The sequence below is a fragment of the Ceratotherium simum genome, chromosome 3, assembly GCF_057802395.1.
Source record: "Ceratotherium simum simum isolate JZ-2026a chromosome 3, ASM5780239v1, whole genome shotgun sequence".
NCBI classification, from domain to species: Eukaryota; Metazoa; Chordata; class Mammalia; order Perissodactyla; family Rhinocerotidae; genus Ceratotherium; species Ceratotherium simum.
Genome location: NC_141902.1, coordinates 94,589,070 through 94,601,870, shown reverse-complemented (window position 1 = coordinate 94,601,870; position 12,801 = coordinate 94,589,070). Strand labels below are relative to the sequence as shown.

The 12,801-nt window shown below is 45.1% G+C and overlaps 1 protein-coding gene across 7 annotated transcripts in view; it reads left to right on the top strand.

Moving 5' to 3' along the window:
- The window catches only part of CPEB1 (cytoplasmic polyadenylation element binding protein 1), a 109,889-nt gene that overhangs the window by 92,034 nt on the left and 5,054 nt on the right, over window positions 1-12,801 (top strand). For 5 of the 7 annotated variants that reach the window (XM_087429008.1, XM_087429009.1, XM_087429006.1 and 2 more), the window contains 7 exons: window positions 1,902-2,128; window positions 4,134-4,386; window positions 6,562-6,675; window positions 6,998-7,102; window positions 8,003-8,139; window positions 11,110-11,308; window positions 12,590-12,684. In XM_087429008.1, coding sequence (XP_087285134.1) covers window positions 1,902-2,128; window positions 4,134-4,386; window positions 6,562-6,675; window positions 6,998-7,102; window positions 8,003-8,139; window positions 11,110-11,308; window positions 12,590-12,684 — 1,130 coding nt within the window. The remainder of the gene's footprint in view (window positions 1-1,901; window positions 2,129-4,133; window positions 4,387-6,561; window positions 6,676-6,997; window positions 7,103-8,002; window positions 8,140-11,109; window positions 11,309-12,589; window positions 12,685-12,801) is intronic. The other 2 variants (XM_087429007.1, XM_004431982.2) reach the window with 1 other exon arrangement.

Below are 12,801 nucleotides of genomic sequence, written 5' to 3'. Positions count from 1 at the left end.
ACACCTCCTGCCTTCTCAGGGTGTGAGTTATTTGTGTTTCATTGAGGCAGAAGTTTGTCAAGAGTATTTGAGAAGTTTGGCAAAGATTATTTCTGATGGGTGTCAGAATCCAAGCATTGAGAGACACTTAGTTTCAGCAACAAGTTACAGTACTTGCGCTTGAGAATCTGCTTTGAAAGCCCTGGTTAAGAGAATGTTTCCTTAAAAAACAAAGCAATAAACCAAGTAATAAACTATTAGCTGGATATGGTGCAGCACCCCCCTCCTCAACACATGCACACATATTAGACTGGCTAGAATTAAAAAGACTGACCATACCAAGTGTTGGCCAGGATGTGGAGGGACTGAAACTCGCATCAGTGCTGATGGGAATGTAAAATGGTCCATTTACTTTGGAAGACAATATGACAGTTTCTTTAAAAATTAAGGATATTTTTCCACAATAAAATAAAGACATCCACAATATCCTTTGTATTAAAAAGAGAGTTAAAGATACACCTACCTTATCCTTATCTGAAAAGGAGGTCATTTGGCTAAAGGAGAGTGGGCTAGTCTGATCTTGTACATATGCTATGGCATATGTGTCTGGTACCCTGAAAGCATGCTTTCACATTGATTTCATGCTCGGAGAGGTTTATTCCTCCTTCTTGGGACTCAACCACAGCCCCAGCCAGGCATTCAGACTGACTTGGAGCCTGAAAGGAAACCAGCTCTGGTGATCTGTGTTTCACTCAATTACTAGTGAGGTAGAGCCAATCACAGCCACCATTTATTGAGCACTTAAACACACTTAAACGCATTATTTTGGTTTCACCTCAACAGTCATTTTGAGGTGGATGTTTTCTCCTTTCTTCAGATAGGCTTCTTCCCTAGCCTTAGTGACACCATAGCTCCATGGCAAAGCCCTCTTATTCTTCATCTTCATGGATAAAGGATGTGCTTTGCTTTGGATTCCTTATTTCCCCAAGGCCAAGTGTGGAAAAACGTTGCTCTCTTCTGCTGTCCACTTGACCCCCCTAATCTTTTCTGTTGTCTGCTTCACTCTTTTCTGGTTTTGATATTTAAATATTTATTGTGTGCTGGGCACTGCTCTGCTGAGTACTTTTCATCTGCTGTGTCAATTATTCAACCCTCCTGACAATAATATAAAATAGCTGGTATTCCACCCAAGATGCCATGTGAAAATGGAGACTCAGAGAGCTTCTCAGAGCATGTAGCTGACTGAGGAGGTGTCAAACCTAGGGTTTTATCCCAGATTTGTCTTAAGCTACAGCAGGCTTAACCACACCGCCATTCTGCTTCCATCCTAAAGTTCAGGGGTGTATAAAAGAGAATCTGCATATGCTAAAACTGTGCATAAGGGAACTTCTCAGATGAGATGGCATGCTCATGCTATACCAGACGTCTGGGGTGTGGCATGAAATTCTGTATTTTAGCTATATAGTGTTAGAAAGGTGGGAATTCAAATTAACACACTGGCAGGTAGTAAGGAAGGAGTATGGTTTGGGCTTCCTAATTGTGCTGAATGTATCTCCTATGGCAACATGGGCATGTGTATTCAGACATTAATAGCAGCTGTGACTGGGGTCCCCAGTGGCAGTTTCCCAAATGCTGGCACTGACCCTTGAGCCTGGGTGGCAGAGAGTAGGATTTTGCTACTACTGTTACAGCAGGAACTCCAGTCTTCAGAAAGCCATCCTGTAATTGCCTCTAATGGGCCCTGCGTGGCCAGCATCAGTACTGAATGTACATCTCCTCATCATACTCTAACTGTAGTTCTCTCATGCTTTCAGTGGTCCTACCTTTGTGTATCTTGTTGGGTGGCAGTGGGAGAAAGGGGAAGGACTGATGGCTGGGAAGAAAACTAAGAGGTCGTGAGACTTTTTTTGTTTTCCTCCTAGTACTGAGCATGCTCCACAACCCTCTGGGCAATGTCTTGGGGAAACCGCCCTTGAGCTTCCTGCCTCTGGACCCCCTTGGATCTGACTTGGTGGACAAGTTTCCAGGACCCTCAGTTAGAGGATCCCGCCTGGACACCCGACCCATCCTGGACTCCCGTTCTAGCAGTCCCTCTGACTCAGACACCAGTGGCTTCAGCTCTGGATCAGATCATCTCTCAGATTTGATTGTATGTAACCTGTTGGGGAGTGGGTTTGGGAGGAAGAGTGAGCTTGAAGTGGGATGCATGTCCACTAGAATGCAGGCTGAGAGGTGGAATGGTGGGAGGAGTGGAGGCCATTGTGGACTCAACAGAATACAGGATGCCTTTATACCCATTGAGCAATACATTTCAGGACCTGAGCTGAGGACTTTCTTTTTTTTTTTTTTTTTTTTTAAATTATGCTTAACTTTTCTTTTTTATTTTTTTAGATTTTTTTTTTTTTTTTCCCCTAAAGCCCCAAGCGATAGTTGTAAGTCATAGTTGCACATTCTTCTAGTTGCTGTATGTGGGACGCGGCCTCAGCACGGCCGGAGAAGCAGTGCGTCTGTGCGCGCCCGGGATCCGAACCCAGGCAGCCTGCATCGGAGCGCACGCACTTAACCGCTAAGCCGCGGGGCCGGCCCTAGGACTTTCTTTTTACAAGTTACTCCAAGAGCTGCTGGGAAAAAGTTATTTCAAAAGTACATATGGGGGTCCTGGCAGTGTTCTGTTTCTTAACTTACATTGTGGTTTTCTTTAGTCTTTAAACAATATCACTTATGTACCTTTATGAAGGACATCTCAAAATTTTTAAGTAGTGATTTTAAAAATCGCATGTTAGTAATTAGCAGGGCCAGGATTTTAGTCTAGATCTGACTGACTCGAGCTCCTATATATTCTTTTCACTGACCCATGCCAACTCTCAATCTGAGGCCATGATGAATCTGTGAAATACTGCCTCAGAGTTAATTTACACATCTCATGCTCCTGATCTACGGCCATTTTTGACATGTGGCACCCATGCTAAGTGGAGTTGGCAAGTGGATTAGAATAGATGAGGAATAGGGGATAGAAGTGTAAATATCTGGGAATGGCAGTGAGAAATCATCCTAAAGTAAAATACGACTTCAGGTGCTTTGTGTGCCTGGCTTCTCTGCTACTGAATCTCCTGAGCTGACTGTTTAATGAATAGGATGGCTTATTTTCCTACCCTCTTGTCTTTCATATCCAGGACTGCCAACATTGGTTGTGGTTACAGTGTCCCATTCATAGCATGACCTTTTAGGACCCATCTTGTCTTCTGTCAGCCTGTCCTAGAATAGGAAAGCTGGATTTGGTGTTCCCACTACTCATTGGTTTTATCACTTCAGACTGTGTTTCCAGAAGGGTAACCACAAGCAGATCCCTTTGATTCTCTGGACTGCAGTTTACTCCCCTATAAAATGGGGTTAGATGAGGTGCTTCTAGTTCTGTTTGTTACTTTAGATAGGCTCAGTCTTGGAAACTTACCTCATAACTAGCTTTAATATTTTGGGATTTTGTTGAAAGAACTTTCTCAGATACCCCACCCCAAGCATTAATTGATGAAGGGATATAGACAGACAACTCACAGAAGAGGAAATAGAGGCAGTATTTGAATTTATAGGAAATAGTCTTTTGAGTAATTCTTTTCTTTTTTTTTTTTTTTGATAATGTATCATTTCTACCCAATTAAATTTAGTTGATTTTAAAGCCTTCACACAAGGTTGTAGTGAAACTGGTATTCTCATACATTTCTGATAGAATGTGGAACCCTCATAGAAGGCATTTTGACTTTCTACATCTAGGAATCTGACCAAAGAAAACACAAAATATAAATAAGATACACCTTAAAGTTTTTGTTTGTAAGCCTAAAAAACTTGAAAGTATCTAAATGTTTAACAGCAGAGGAATAGGTCAGTGAAATGTAGCTTGTTCCCTAAATAGAATATCATAAGTTAATTAAAAATGGTTATGAAGACTGTCTGGCAATATGAAAAAAATGTTGAATTAGAAAAGAATTTGTTTAAATTATAGCATAAGGACAACTAATCTTAAAATGCATAGGAAGAAAGTCTAAAAGAAAATATATCAAATGGCTAAATGGTATTTTTCATAATTTCTATAGTGTGATTATTACTTTTATAACAAAACTGTTCTTTAAAAACCTGTATCTTCCTTTTTCCTCCCCTAGTCAAGCCTTCGCATTTCCCCTCCTCTGCCCTTCCTGTCTCTGACAGGCAGTGGTCCCAGAGACCCTTTAAAGATGGGGGTTGGGCCCCGGATGGACCAAGAGCAAGCTGCTCTTGCTGCAGTCACTCCCTCCCTAACCAGTGCATCAAAGAGATGGCCAGGAGCTTCTGTGTGGCCATCCTGGGACCTCCTCGAAGCTCCCAAAGACCCCTTCAGCATAGAGAGAGAGGCCAGGCTGCACCGGCAAGCTGCAGGTGAGTGTGGCTGTGGGCATGCGTGTGGGGCCTGAGGCCTCATTCTGGGAGCAGAGAGTAAGGGACCTTAGTTCACAGACTGATTAACTGTGTAGAAGAGGACTTGGGTGCACGGTGAAGTCTCTGGATCTGAAAAGAATGGTCTGTTCTGTGGAGTAAGTGCTAGTGGGGACAAACTCAGGAACTTCTTTGAGGCTGAGCAGAGAGGAAAGAGGCAGATAATCTGGTGCACAGAGCTGTGCTCATAAGGGGTTGGATCCATCTTTCACTTGTGCTCTTATGTGGAGATTGACTGTGTGCTGCTGTTGCTTTGGATTTTCACGGATGGGTATCTTCAAGAGAAACCCTGGAAATGATGCCCAGAATTTTGTCTACCTCCTCCCTTTCTAATTCAAAGATATATCAGACACAACCCATGTTGGAGCTTTCTTCCTCAAGGCTTTCTGATTGGTATACTCAGGGATGCACTGGGGGGTGGGTAGTCCATTTGTCAACCTCTAAGGTAAGGGATGTCCCCAAGTGTCCTGGTCTCTCAGGAACCCTTACGTCCTGACATTTAAATTATCTTAAATACATGTTAAATGTTTTTTCATCTTACACCAGTACTTGGAAGTAAATGAGTTATATAACTCATTGTTTACTAATGCTTCAGGGAGATGCTCACTGACTGCTAGTCTAAGGGTCTGGAGTTGATGACTAAGTGAATGTTCAGTTTCTCCATTCAGTTTGTTTCCATAGGCTTCAATATGTCTGTCTTTCTACTCACAGACCTAGACCTGATCTCATTCTCCCCTAATAGTGCTGCTGCCCTGTTCACTTAATAGTTTTGGCAACCATCTTTGTACCTTCTCTAGTGCCAGTGTTTTCCTATGAAATGACGTTACCATGTTTCTGGATGAGGCTATTATATCGACTTCTGTGTGTTTTTTTTTTTTTTTTGGTGAGGAAGATCAGCCCTGAGCTAATATCTGATGCCAATCCTCCTCTTTTTTCCTGAGGAAGACTGGCCCTGAGCTAACATCCGTGCCCATCTTTCTCTACTTTATATAGGACACCGCCACAGCATGGCTCGACAGGCAGTGTGTCGGTGCATGCCCGGGATCCGAACCAGCGAACCCTGGGCCACTGCAGTGGAGCGCGCACACTTAACCGCTTGCGCCACTGGGCCGGCCCCTCGACTTCTGTTTTTGTTTGCAAAATATTGCTGACAGTGCCCAATTTTTTGCTGTAGCAATACATTAGGCCTGTACCTTTTAGAGAATGGCCTTCCATGTCATTGCCTGAATGAAAATGATGGTTTGTTTCGTTGGCTGTCTGCCCCAGTGCTGAAGGAGGAGAGTTAAATGGGCAAGGACTATCCAGTCCCCACTAAGGTCAGTCTCCGATCTGGAAAGGCACAGACTGAATGGGGACAGGATTAAAGATTGATAGAAGGCTGAATTAGTCACCAAGAACAGAGAGGCCTCTAGAAATTGTCAGGGCAGGCCAAACAGAAGATAGTTCTATTCTATATAGCAAGAAGGGTTTCTTAAAGAGGTGTTTGAGTCAGAGTCGGAGAAAACTTCACAGTGAGTTTGGACATACTTGTGTTTGTGAGGGTTGGGGGGAAATCCATCATCTTACAGCATTGGCACCAGTGTCTGTTCAGGTACTCTAAGGATAGCTGTGGCAGTGATGGGGTGTAGTTCTGACTTGGGAACACTTGTGACATTCTTGTCTTGTTGGGTTGCTAGTGGTGGTTTTTATTGGAAGTGTCCTAACTTCTGTGGTCGAAAGGACATTGTATACAAAATTGCTCTCTTTCTTGTTAAGTGATTATAAATTTAAATTAATTAGTATTGTAAGCAATGACTACCTAAAACTTTTATAGTTAGCATATCAGTTATATGTTTGAAAATAGCTTGGGTTGTGATAATTTTTACCCTACACATCTGGTTTGCTATTCCTCTCAGTTTTAGTGGAGACAGAATTAGTGAATTAGGATTGTCATACTGGGTTGACTGGATTGGTGAGGTCTAAGGTTTCTTGCCTTTCAGAATTGTCGTGGATGTTCTTACAGGCAGCCAGGCTAGGACTGTGGCCTGTCTTGTTCTTCCTGGACAAGTTCACCCTGGAGAAAGGCAGTGACGGTGTTGGTTGTCTGACTCCTGTTTCTCTCTTTGTCTTCTGCCAAAGCTGTGAATGAAGCCACCTGTACCTGGAGTGGCCAGCTTCCTCCCCGGAACTACAAGAACCCCATCTATTCTTGCAAGGTGTTCCTAGGAGGTGTTCCTTGGGATATTACAGAAGGTGAGCTGCCTCTGAGACAACCTGCTTCAAGCATTGAAGGTGGGGTACGTCTTTCAGGAGAATGAAACTTGGACTTGAGGCCAGGGGCTGAACCTCTGCCTGAGCACAGGGTATTCCAGGAGCAGCTGAAGGGAGAGGTGCATTTCGTAGACTCTCAGTGCTTCTGTGTCTGGTGCGTACACTTGTCACCTGAGACCAAAGGTCAATTCTGAGTTGTTTGTCAGGGGGGATGAACCTGGGAGAACGCTGGTGATCCTGGGCCTGTGCCTTCCTGGGGAAGATGGTGCCTCAGTTTCTGCCATTATTTTCCATCTCTTCGCAGCTGGCTTGGTTAACACCTTCCGTGTGTTTGGCTCTTTGAGTGTGGAGTGGCCTGGTAAGGATGGCAAGCACCCCCGGTGTCCTCCCAAAGGTAATATGCCTAAAGGTAATAAAGACATGGTAGGAGCTTTTTTTTCCCCCTCTGTAGTACATATTGCACTGAGGGATGCTGGGATGTCACAGCTGCATGCTGGTAACATGGTGTGGGCACTCCAGAGCACAGAACTTTCAGCTGTCAGTGCTTCTCTTCAACCTAGCACATCCCTCTGTTTCCTCTGAGCTAATGTTTCATTTGTCCAAACACACTGCAGTTGGAGCTGCCTCTGAAACCCCCTGTGTGAAATTTCCTTGTGTACTTCACTCCAAACCTAAGCAGCTTCTTTTCTCTCAAAATGAGGCATTTGAAAATCTTTCCTTTGCCTGCCTTTCCTGCCCAGTTACGTTGTTGCCTGACCTGATTCTGAGATCCCTTTGGAGTTGGCAGGAATGAGGACCAAGCATCTGATTCCTCACTGGTCTGAAATGAGATCTCTTCCCTGTAGAAAGGAGCAGATGCTATTTTCATTCTGCCCCATCTTCACTGAAAATGTTCCGATGAACTGAACCAGTGATCTAACTAGGCTTTTAAAGCCATGTCTCCATCCTCTGGCAGACTGGCTACAGGTCTGCCATCCCTCCTGCCCCCAGGAAAGCCTAGCTTTGCTGACCTGAACATATGCTCTGTGTTCTGGGATAAAGAGCTGTGTGGTAATGATGGGCTGCTCTGTCCACCTTGCCCATTCCTTCCCTTACTAATGTGGGAGATGGTGCGCTTCTCCCTCCCTTGCCTGGGCATCTGGCATAGCAAGTGCTTCCATTCAACAAGACTTTCCAGGAGTAGGACAAAAATGTATCTTACACACAAGGCCATCTCTCTTGGAAGAAACTCCCTGTTGCAAAACTGAGACCGAAGAGTAGCCAGCCACCTGAGGGATGTTAATGCAGTTTCTCCTTTCATTGGGAATAGGGTATGTGTATCTGGTCTTCGAACTAGAGAAGTCTGTCCGGGCCTTGCTTCAGGCTTGCTCTCATGACCCACTGAGCCCAGATGGCCTGAGTGAATATTATTTCAAGATGTCGAGCCGAAGGATGCGCTGCAAGGAGGTGAGTTAGCATTATGTCACATCTGGGTCAGGGTAGTTGGCTTATGAGGCAGTGGGTTTCCTTGGGGTGGGTGGATATGCAGGCTGCAGGTGAGTATTCCCACTGAGGCAAGAAGGCTGCTCTTGCCCCACAGTAAATACAACAAAATGCTCTCAATTACATTAAAATAAACAACCAGCTTTGGGTCTTAATGGTGTATGTGTGCTCCTGTCCATGGAGGTCAAATTCTCTCCCAGCCCTGTTCTGCACTTCTTATTGTAGCCAACACTTCTGTCCCAAACCCCTTGTTTTAGAAATGAAATTGAAAACAGCAACTTTGTCTACTTGGACTTAACTGATAATCTATAGCTTTTTCTCCCTGGTTCTGCCCTCAGGCTGTGTCTGACCTCCCAATCTGTGGTGGGTAAATTCCTCTTTAGCCCACACCTATCCATAGATCACTTCTTCACTCCCATTCAGGGCTGTATTAGCTATGTAGTATTCTCCATATGATTCTCTCTTCTTACACCTTTTCTGGTATCAGCCTCATGTGCCCTTAGCATCATGGGTTTCTAGCATTGAGTTATCCTGCCTGGGAACCTCATTGCATATTCTTGGGCCTTATCTCAGACTTACTGAATCAGTTTGGGTGCAGCTTAAGAATCTCCACTTGAACCAAGTTCCCCAGGTGATTCTAGTGGATGGTATTTGAGAACCACTTGTCGAAGGAAGTTTTGAGCTCAGGAACGAGTGTTGTTTTTTAAAATCTGGTTTCAGGGCACATCACTTCTATGACATTGGACTAGATATTTAATATCTCTGAAACTTCATTTCCTCATCTATAAAATGGGGAATTGAAATGCCTCTTTTAATAAAAAGATCAGCAGGGGAGGGAGGGATGAAGAGGTATAGCACAGAGGATTTTTAGGGCAGTGAAACTATTCTGTATGATACTATAATGGTGAAGACGTCATTATATGTTGGTCAAAACCCATAGAATGTACAACAAACAGCAAGAGTGAACTCTTATGTAAACTGTGGACTTTGGGTGATTATGATGTGTCAGTGTAGGTGCAGTGATTGTAAAAAATGTACCACTCTGTTGGGGATGTTGATAGTTGCGGAGGCTGTGCATGTGTGGGGGCCGGGGGTACATGGGAACCCTGTACTTTAAGTTCAGTTTTGCTGTGAAACTAAAACTGCTCTAGAAAGTAAAGTCTATTAAAATCTATAGGGTAAGGGGAAAAAATGCCTATTTTATTGAGTTGGTCACATTGGATTTAAAATAAATAGTCCATGTTACAAAGCTGGCTCTTTGTTTTATAGATGTTTCCTGGTGTTAGTTCACGTTTTGTCTTAGTAACAGGGTAAGTTTATCTTCTGGCTGCCCACAGTGACCCACAGCTTCCCTACCTTCTCTCCTTTCTTGCTGCATGGAGCTCATGCAGTTATCCCACCTTATTATATTCTAGGACTTAGTTAACATTGTGTCTCCTGCTTTCACAATGAGAGGCTGCCATAGCCATACCACAGACCCCCCCACCGTCCTCATTGCCCCTGCTGACACCTTCCTATCTCCTTTTCCCACCTCATCACCTTGCAGTGATTTAATATCTTTCTTTGATGCATTGACTACAGGCTGCCTTCATTCTCCTACCTCTCTGACTCTCTTATTTCTTCTCTGCTCCCCTTCCCCACCACCAATGTAGTCAGTATTTGACTCCCTCCTCTTCTTTCCCACTCAGATAAATTATTCACTTTTGTGGCTCTGCTCTTACCTTTAGACCCAGACTCACCTCTCTAGTTTTGTCTCTACCTTGAGCCTCATCTTGCTGTGGGGCTTTTCTTTGGGATGTCCTGTAATCCTAAACTCTTCTGTTTAGTGTAAGAAAACGCTTAGAAAGCTTGTGGCCCCTGGGATGTAGACCAAGGTTGTGATACTTTCCCATGGGTGTGGAAAAAGCAAAGTGGGCTTTTTCATCTTCCAGTGAAATTGGCTCCCCCTGGTAACCTCTGCCAGGTTCTCTAACTGCAGGGTCATCTAGCCCTAGAACCCCTCAGTCTTGACTCTTCCTTGTTTTCCCACCATACCCAGCCAGGCAGTCTGAATTCTTGAGACACTTCTGTTGAAGAATCTTCTTGGTCTTGGCCTGTTCTGTGCCCAGAGCCACCAACTTACTTTCTCCAGGTCTTCATCACCTGTCCTCTGAAATACTGTTTTTGCCTCCTTGCTGGTTTCTGCCTCAAATCCTGCTTTGAGGCTTCTTTTTTAGATCTTCACAGATTAATCTTCTAAAAACATTTACTGGTCAACTCACTTCATTGTAGAGTCTTCTGCCTGCTATGCCAGATTTTGTTCTACGATCAGGGGAGTCACAGGCAAAGGACATGGTCAACTCCTGCCCTAGTGTTACACTGCTCCGCAAGTCCTCAGTGCTCTCCTGCGCATGTCTTTCCACCCTACCTCTCTCCAGTTATTGCCACTGCTCCTGGCACAAACCCTCTAATGTGTACATTGGGCCAATAACCACCTCATACAAATACCTTAAGCATCCCTACCCTCTCTCCTTCAAGCTTCTGTCCTTTAATTTCTCTATGAATTTTTCCTGTCCCAAGGACGCCAGACCATGCTGTCTCTTCATCAGTGTCCATGATCCTTTGTTGAAACCACACAATTGAAGGTTGTGACAGAGTTCTAGGTTCCTGGGTATAACAGTTTGGTACTGTTTTGCTTGCTCTCCAGGATGAATGACTGCTGTTCTACCACTTATTTTCACATGGACTCAGTAAAATTCAGCTCTTTTTGGGTTGGGGTGAGGGTGGCTTGCTGAATGCCTGTGTGCCTCAGATTGGGTGATAACACCTTCTCCCCCACTGTGTGGGCCTCGGCAGCCCCAGCCTTAGCATCTCCAGAGCATGTGCCTCTCCATACAAGAGCCTCTCTCTCTCTGGCTCTCTGCCAGGGCTAATATACCTTTGGGTGGTTTTCAGGTGCAAGTGATCCCCTGGGTCTTGGCCGACAGCAACTTTGTCCGGAGCCCATCTCAGAGACTTGACCCCAGTAGGACGGTGTTTGTGGGTGCTCTGCACGGCATGCTCAGTGCCGAGGCCCTGGCAGCCATTTTGAACGACTTATTTGGTGGAGTGCTGTATGCTGGGATTGACACAGATAAGCACAAATATCCCATTGGTAAGTGTCCCACTTCTGTGTAGGAAAGCTTGGTGGCCCATGGGATATAAACCAAGATTGTGATACTTCCCTGTGGGATTGGAGAGGGAGGCCTGACCTAGGTCTGCAGATCAGCATATACCAGCAGCATAGCATCTTTTTCTAGATAAGCCACCGATACAGCAGACCCCTCTGCACCCACCCCTCTCCCCTCACCTCCTATGAAGGGGGTAAAAAAAAAGTGATAGGAGACCAAATGAGACAGCAGTAACTTTGGTTGGAAGCTCAGAGTTCACAGCCAAGCCAGTCTGGGACAGACAACAGGTGATATTTCATTAAAACGTCAGGACTTTGCTGAAGTTGCTTGGTTTCCTTTATTAAGAGTTCTTGAAAAGTGGCCTTGTCTAGGGTCAGAGACCAGGTCAGGCTGAAGGAAGACGCTGGGTGACTCAGACAACAGAGTGTAGGCATGGCCTATGCTGTCCTAGCTTAGGGGAGTCTGTGGGCCTAACGACTGGCTTTTTGGTCAGCCCCTCTGAGAACGGAGGTCAATTCCTCAGTCATAACAGAATAGTCGCAGTGGTGGGGTTTGGAGGTGGAGCAGAGCCTGAACTTTCTGATCAAGACCTCAGTAACCCACCTTCCCCAATGCTTAGTCTGCCCACCCATGCTGAATGTGGTCAGGAAGGAGCACCATGTGCTCATCAGTGCTGTGCCACAGACTGAGAACAGGGACTTCAGAGGCTACAGGGGCAGAGGCAGCACTTGGCAGGATGGGGCTTCTTCCAGCTCCCCTGCTAGGTCCCTGGAGTACCTCCAGGCCAGGAGCAGTTTGACTGCTGGGCCTGCCTTCAAAGAGGGGTTCTATCTGCATCTTGGTTCTTACTCTGAACCCTTTTAACCTTACCTGTGCATCTGCCTACACCAGAGGAGTCTCTTCCCTCCCCATTTTGGTCAGCAGATCCTTCCCCCATTCCTGAATGGTTTGTGCCCAGCATGGTCTATAACTACGCTGTCTAACATGGTAGCCACCAGCTAAATGTGGCTACTGAGTGCTTGAAATGGGGCTAGTGCTGCATGTTGAAATTATTATATTTTGGATGTATTGGGTTAAATAAAATATTAAAATTCTGCCACTTTCTTTTCACTTAAATGTGGCTACTATAAAACTTAAAATTACATAAGTAGCTCACATTATATTTCTATTGGACAGCACTGGTCTAAAAACAGAGTTTCCTGGGTGTTGACAGGTGGCATTTGGGAGAATTTGGCTAGAAGGTAAGTGTGTTCTGCTTTTCCTAGGATCTGGTCGCGTGACTTTCAATAACCAACGTAGTTACCTGAAAGCAGTCAGCGCTGCTTTTGTGGAGATCAAAACCACCAAGTTCACCAAGAAGGTGAGTGGGCCTGGTCTTGGTACGCTCATGAGGAGGGGAGCTGGGACTGTTGAGCCTCCCCAGTGTGTGGGGTACCTTCCCTCACTGTGGTATTTGACCGGCATGGCTAGGTAGCCT